At 42.6% G+C, this 7,597-nt stretch overlaps 1 protein-coding gene across 1 annotated transcript in view; it reads left to right on the top strand.

Annotated features, from left to right (window-relative positions):
- The first annotated feature begins 858 nt into the window (after positions 1–858).
- The window catches only part of FER1L5 (fer-1 like family member 5), a 76,432-nt gene continuing 69,693 nt past the window's right edge, over positions 859–7,597 (top strand). Inside the window, exons 1-6 of the mRNA XM_054997242.1 lie at positions 859–943; positions 1,474–1,529; positions 2,656–2,747; positions 3,343–3,451; positions 5,143–5,268; positions 6,942–7,070. Coding sequence (XP_054853217.1) covers positions 859–943; positions 1,474–1,529; positions 2,656–2,747; positions 3,343–3,451; positions 5,143–5,268; positions 6,942–7,070 — 597 coding nt within the window. The remainder of the gene's footprint in view (positions 944–1,473; positions 1,530–2,655; positions 2,748–3,342; positions 3,452–5,142; positions 5,269–6,941; positions 7,071–7,597) is intronic.

The raw sequence follows: 7,597 nt of genomic DNA, 5'->3' as shown, positions 1-7,597 counted from the left end.
ATCAGTGTAAGCCAGTGGGGTGGAGGCACTGCTACTTTTTCTTTTTCATTTCCCCTTCTATTAACTAATCAATGTCTCATACTTTCTTTCCTCAGTGGAGTTGATTGGAGAAACTGGGGTTAAATATGCATGAAGCTACCATATAATGAATCAGAGCATTCGTCTATCAAGGTCAGTGTTGTCTGTGGTGACCAGCAAGTAGATCTTAAGGGTCTCACAATGAGGTTTGTCACATCACCTGAGAGCCAGTTTGGTGTAGTGGTTAAGAGTGCGGGACTCTAATCTGGAGAGCCGGGTGGAGAGCCGGGTTTGATTCCCCACTTCTCCCCTTGAAGCCAGCTGGGTGGCCTTGGGCTAGTCACAGTTCTCTGGAGCTCTCTCAGCCCCATCCACCTCACAGGGTGATTGTTGTGGAGATAATAATAACATACTTTGTAAACTGCTCTGAGTGGGCATTAAGTTGTCCTGAAGGGCAGTATATAAATCAAACGTTATTATTATTATTATTCTTTCAACTGGAAATGCTGTGGATTGAACCTGGGCTTGTCTGCATGCAAAACAGATGGTCTACTGTTGAGCTATGGCCCCTCTCCAATTGTGACATCAGTTGTTAGATGTTTTGCTTTGTATTTACTATTTTATGATGTCATGCTGCATTAGATCTACTTCCTAGATACAGAAGAACCTTTAGAGGTTGGGAATTCTGACAAAGACTAGTAGGGGACTTTGAAACTGAGTGTAGCAGACTGCTAGAAAAAGACAGAATTGAGAATAGAAAGGATTTGTTAGTAGGAATTTGAAGGGAATCATAATCTGAGACTATAAATTAGGGAGGAAAGCACCAAAGGAGAGCTGAACATGTTGAGTCTGGTTATTGTGTCCGCTCACATACCACCAGAAATTGCTGACAATCCTGACACCTGTGTAACTGCCACCTTCAGAGGTAAAGCATCACTATATTCAAGTCTATTTTTGAATAACCAAACGTATTCTGGTCATGGCTGCAAGTGCACCACATTTTTGTAGGAGCACAGAAAAGCCGCTGAAAACGTTATTGGCCCTTTGGCCCATGGGAACATTAGAACGGCCCAGGGAGCGAGCAGAGCTGAAGGAATTTTATTCGCTATTGGGAAGACCTACGTCCCAACCTGGCTTTCCATTTTGGATGTTTCCATCTTACACTGTTGGGTAGAATTCAGAAGTTCATTGGCTCATAACTGTCATTGTCAAAGTTCATTGATCTTTCTTCCACTGGATAAATTGCATCAGAGAAGACCAGCTCCTTTCATAAGCACACACGGGAATTGCTCTAAAGTTCTGTCACAAAGAGCCCACAGGTTTATTTTCCCCAAGGAACCCACTGTAGTGTGTCATTCAAGCTCCTCTAGTGCATTTTCATTCATCCTGTATTATTAAACTGTGAACCAGAAGAAACCGAATGTCAATATTTACAGGGTATTTTGTTTCCCATAGATGTCACAAGAAGCACAAGAGTCATACAGAAGAACCAGGATCCCATTTGGAATGAGGTGAGCTCCTGAGACCTGGTGATGGACTCGCAAGGTTTGGGGTTTTGTCAAGATTTGAGATGATTCCCATGAATTAGTCATGTATGTGAGATACTCAAACACCAGGGTAGGCAGGTGAATCTGGCAGAAGACAGACAGACACTTGGCAGTCTGGTGGCTTTGAGAAAGAGTCTAGTGGCCTCTCTTTGTGACAAGTTGCCCAGAATTAATGAAAGCAGCAGATCTGTCTTAAAGTGACACGGGATTGACTTTTTGGAGTAGCCTCGAAGCTGTAAGATTTTCTTTTGGCCCACAGCAACAGCAGCTGAGGCCTAAGATCTCAACTTTCCCAGTTGACACATAATTATTCTCCTGTTAATTCCCCATCCTTTCATCCCCCTCTCTCACCCTTTTCTTCTGGTGCCTCTTTTATTTATCCCGTGGACTGTAAATTCACTGGTAGCATAAATTCACTGGGGAGCTGTCTCTCATCTGTATAATCTTGTATCACACAGATAATAGCTTGGATTCTGATTAAATGTTACACTAACGGAAGGGAAGGTGAAATTTCTGTCCGTTCCTCTTTCTTGCAGCAGATGCCAGTTTGCTCCTCATGCCATCCCTGAGGGCCCACTGTTCACCAGGCGCAGAATATGGGGGAGATCAAGAGGCTGTACTGGGAGGGGCGGGGGAGACAGGAACGTTCTGTTCTGCTGATGGAACTGCCTTTTGTTAGCAGAAAATTTAGTCTGACTTCAGCCCAATGTAATTGATTTTCTGAATGTAATTATTTTTAATTGCTTATTATGTATTTTTCTTAATATTATGAAGAAAAGATCATTGAAAATTCCCATTAACAACTCATTTTAAAAAAAGAATTCCACACATCTGCAAACAAAGGAGACAGTAGGTCTGTCTTCCTGTCTCCTGAACTGTTTTACCAGTACTGGCAGGAAAGACATTGGTGAAAAGATGAGAGGAAGAAAATGAAAAGGCTGAAGAAATTTATATCTTATTTTCTGAGAGGTGCCCATTTATCTCAAAAATATGCCCAGTTCTCCCATTGAACAGTAGAGGTGAACGCTACTTCAAAGCAACCTAAGAAGTAACTACCTTGTCTTGACAAGTCTTTTTGCTTACCCTGCAGACTCTTGTGTGGTATGTGGAAGTCAACACACTGGACAGCTCTTCTTTTGTAGATGTCCACCTACAAGACTGGAGCAGTTATGATGAAGACAGGCAAGTTACCAAAATTGACCAAAATGGGCTTCTCCAGCCATTGAGATGCTGTCCTGTCTTTTCTTCCTGATGTATTTTAGGATGATAGTTTCATACTTTCACAGCTATAAATTACAAAATGCATATATCTTTGTGAACAGATATTGAGTGAAATGTAGGGATTCTGATTCATGCATGCTTTCTTTTAGCATAGAAGTAAGATGAACTGCAAAGGTGTTTTCTCCCCCAAGGACTGCTTTTCAGTTTTTTCCAGTGGACAAATTGTAAATCTGGGGGCAGGGCACTGAAAAACAAAATCCCATTGAAATATTTTCTCTTTTGGAAAGTGTGAAAGGCCTTTAAAGACAGGCTTTTAACTCACTCAAAATGTGTAGTATTAAGGGTGCTTTGCTTTGCTTTGCTTTGCTTTGCTTTGCTTTGCTTTGCTTTGCTTTGCTTTGCTTTGCTTTGCTTTGCTTTGCTTTGCTTTGCTTTGCTTTGCTTTGCTTTAAAACCATCTACAGCAGGGGAGCAGAACTCAAAACGTTAAAACTTTAAAATAATGTTTATTGCATGGAAGCTGTATGCTGACTCCTGTATTTCCCTTCTCTTCTAGCTCCTTTGGATCTGCCAGTGTGCCCCTAGCAGCAGTTATTGAAAGACCAAACAGTATCATCGCTATGAAGAAAATGGCTCTTCGGGATCGTTTCCACAAAGCAACAAGTGTAAGCCAGAAAGGAACTATGATAGGATTTGGAGATCTGTCAATTGTTGTGTTGTCTTCAGACAAAAGTTAGAGTTCCCTTCTGTATTTGATTTTTCCTTCTCTTGTGTTGATGTAGATTTTGAGTCATGTTACAAAAATGTCACCTTTTCACGCATTGACTTGAGAAGTGTGAGATGGGGGCAGGCTCACTTTTTCCTGAACAGTTGGGTAGAATGATTGCCTGTAGATTTTTCTGGAAATATCCATGAGTAAAAAATATATCTGTTAAAATTTCTAACCCACTCAAACTTGTTTCTAGCTCAGCTGCCCCTCCATACACATACACATCCCACTGTAAATTGCTTAAAGTATATCAAGCACCTGAAAAAGGGAGAACCAGTTTGTATAACCTTCTCTGCTTTATTGCACCGAGGCAGTTATTCAGCATGAAAGAGAAGCTATTTGCAAGCCTGAATAAAGGGACAAAAAACTTTTTTTGCAGAGGAAAGGCATGAAATATTTCTAAGGGGTATCAAATGGCTGCAAACAACCCCCTCCCTAGGTTAGGATAACCTTTACTTTTTGAGCCCTATTTTTCCCTTTATCTGTGTACAAACTAATAAGAGTTGATGTTATTCTCCATTTTAGTGTCTTATCTCTATAAAGGCATCCCTCGTGCCTCCTGAGCCAAAAATCCCGCAATCAAGAAAAACTGCTTTGAAGAAATTACGTAAGTGTATAGGAATGGGTCCAGGACTTAGGCCAATATGTAAGTTGCTTCCACATGGAGCTCTTACTCTGCCTTTCCTCCAAGGCAGCATTTTTAAATACTGGGCTCAAATTAACATCATGCATTCAACTATTTTCTGTCTTCGTTTTGAGCTTCCCAAACCTGCCTGTAGTAGTATCTCTTTGGGAAGACTGAATTCAAAGCAGGTTTGGAGAAAATATGAACAGGAGCAAAATAGTAAAGAGTCCAGTAGCACCTTTAAGACTAACCAACTTTATTGTAGCATAAGCTTTCGAGAACTACAGCTCTCTTCATTTCTCAAAAGCTTATGCTACAATTAAATTGGTTAGTCTTAAAGGTGCTACTGGACTCTACTATTTTGCAACTACAGACTAACATGGCTAACTCCTCTGGATCTATGAACAGGAGCAAAATGCATATTTTTGCATGCACATACAGCTTTGATATGCACAAAACAACTACTAGGGTTTTCATTACTCTGATTCATGCACACAGTGGATAGCACATGTTCCCAATATACATGATTGTAGGACTCCTGGTACATGTTGATGTAATGTCAGAAAAGGGCTACTTGTGGTTTTTAGGCACATTTGTATTTACTTTGAGACAACATCCATGAGACATCTGGAGCAGTTAAGATTACATTGTTGTTTCTCGGGGCTTTTTTTCTGGGAAAAGAGGTGGTGGAACTCAGTGGGTTGCCCTCAGAGAAAATGGTCACATGGCTGGTGGCCCCGCCCTCTGATCTCCGGACAGAGGGGAGTTTAGATTGCCCTCCATGCCGCTGAGCGGTGCGGAAGGCAATCTAAACTCCCCTCTGTCTGGAGATCAGGGGGTGGGGCCACCAGCCATGTGACCATTTTCAAGAGGTTCCGGAACTCCGTTCCCCCGCGTTCCCCCTGAAAAAAAGCCCTGTTTTTTTCTGATCATTACCAGTTTGGTGTCCCGTTACTACGAAGGATTCGGTAGAAGAAGAATTGGCTGGGATTCAGAAGGCAAGCGGCGACGCTACATCAGCACCTGAAAGAAGCAGCTCTCCTCCAACAGCCAAGAAACCATTATCAGACAAGAAACAATTCTTTCAGGTAAAACAACATAACTCCTGAGATGAAAAGAGAGCTGCGGGTATGTTTGTGATTCCCAGAATGGGAGCTTAATGCTGGACCATGCCTAGAAAAGGGAAGTTAATAATCAAGAGATTAGGGCAATGATTTCCAAGCAGTATTCCATGGTTTCATAGGAAGGCTTTCAGAGATCCCTTTATGTCAAGATCACTATCTCAAACAAACTTCTTCTCTGAAAGTCTAATTTCTCTCCTTCCCTCCATCTTTCCTCACCATCTTGCACTGTGGATGCAGGACTCATCCTGCCATCCATTAACATCCTTAGACTAGATACATAGATAGAGAATGATCTCTCTTTTCTATCCAGTATGGAATTCCTACAACAAAGAACTCTAATTTCTTTTCTGAGTGTAAAACCCTTTCTGCATGGGCCAATTTCACCAGTTCAGTTCCCATACTGCAGCATTTTGTGTGTGTGATCATCTGTGCCTGATTTGCTACCATGAGTAGTCACTCCAACTACTATGTGGCTTTTCTGCAGCTCTGGGGCGCTTATGCCCTGACCTTTTTTAAAATCCATTTTTCAGTCTTCTGTTTCCCATGTACGTTCTTTATTCCATCTTTTAGCATTCCAATAAATTGATCCAGCATTCCAGCAATGCATCAATTCATTGCATGTGCAAGAAAAAGTGGGGGGAGGAAAGGGCTGGTGCTGTGATGAAGCCAATGATGGCATCAGTGACGAAAGTGACAGCACTCATCAATCCTGATGCATTTTGACATGATGCAGACTAAAAAGAAGAGCATCACACTGACCAAACATGAGAAGTGCAAAAGGGCCCAGACAAGCCGATTCCATGCCTTTCAGCTTGACTTCCGGGATAGTGAGGAGGGGCTTAGTTTCTTTCCTCTCTTTCCCACGCATACTCAGCCACACAAGCTCCCACACCTCGTGTTTTGCTGCAAACTATGCAGCTCTGCTAATAAGTCTAATCTACCGCATGGGGATGTTGTGAGTATGAAATGGAGAGAATTACATGAGCCACTTTGGGTAAACATTGTGGAGAAAGGTGGGATATAAATGAAGTAATAAATAAATAATAAATATAGCTGAACATGGGGGAGCAGATGAAGGTGGGTGGGAATAAGTAAAGGAAGCAGGGAAAGGTGTATACATGGGGGCTGCCAGAAGGAGGGAAAGAGGAATTAGTGTGGGGAAGGGAATACAGGGGAAAGGGAGATACTCCCTGAAAGTATCTCCACTGCACAACTGGGCCTGGCTCAGCCAACACCACAAAACTCATCCAAAGTTTTCCAAGAGAGAGGGTGCCAGGGGAGGGAAAGAGGGAAAGTGGAAAATGGAGTGGGGTGGGAGTGGGCAGATAGGTTGGCTAGTGGGTGGTAAGGAAAGGAGGTGGAAAAGGGAAGAGACTGTGGAGGCTACCACAGGGAAGGGAAAGACAAAATAGCAGGGGAAGAGAAAGTGAGATGTCCCTGCAAGTCCTTGTGGATCCCCCACTTGCAATAATTAAATTGATCACGTTGCTATAGCTTAGAACTTACCCACAAACCTTGAACCAACCCAGCAATATCTTCTGAGTCATTCTATGAAAATCTCCCAAGTTTGACCAATAGCACATCATCCCACAGACTCCTGCAGTGAGTAACATGGTTCCTTTTCTCTCTTGTTGCAGGTACGAGTATTGATCATAGAAGCCCGACAATTGCAAGGAAACAACATCAGGCCAGTGGTGAAACTGACAATTGCTAATCACACATTCAGGACAAGAATCAAGTTTGGGAATACCCCTTTTTTCAATGAGGTCAGCATGATGTGGGCTCCAGCTTCAGCTCTAGAGGGGACACAGTGCTTAGGAGAGGAAGGGCTTCCAGTTTTAGAGACAAATAAATTCATTCCCAGAGACCTCTGACATGGCGCCAGTTTGCTAAGAGAGATAGTAGAGAACACATAGAACTTATCACAGGGCTTTTTTTCTGGGAAAAGAGGTGGTGGAACTCAGGACTGCACAATGACGTCACTTTGGTTCAGCTGGAACAAGGGGGGAGTTTTTAAAAGTTTAAATCACCCTCAGAAAAAATGGTCACATGGCCGGTGGCCCCTCCCCCTGATCTCCAGACAGAGGGGAGTTTAGATTGCCCTCTGCACACGCTGTCTGGATATCAGGGGGCGGGACCACCGGCCATGTGACCATTTTCAAGAGATGCTGGAAGTCCATTCCACCACGTTCCAGCTGAAAAAAGCCCTGAATTATCATATGAATCATATCCTTTTGTCACAGATTTCTAGACTTTGAGAATGGAAACACAAGAAAACAACAGTTGTAGAGAA

The sequence above is a fragment of the Eublepharis macularius genome, chromosome 14 (genome assembly GCF_028583425.1).
Source record: "Eublepharis macularius isolate TG4126 chromosome 14, MPM_Emac_v1.0, whole genome shotgun sequence".
Classification (NCBI taxonomy): domain Eukaryota; kingdom Metazoa; phylum Chordata; class Lepidosauria; order Squamata; family Eublepharidae; genus Eublepharis; species Eublepharis macularius.
This window is presented reverse-complemented; position numbering and strand designations above follow the sequence as displayed.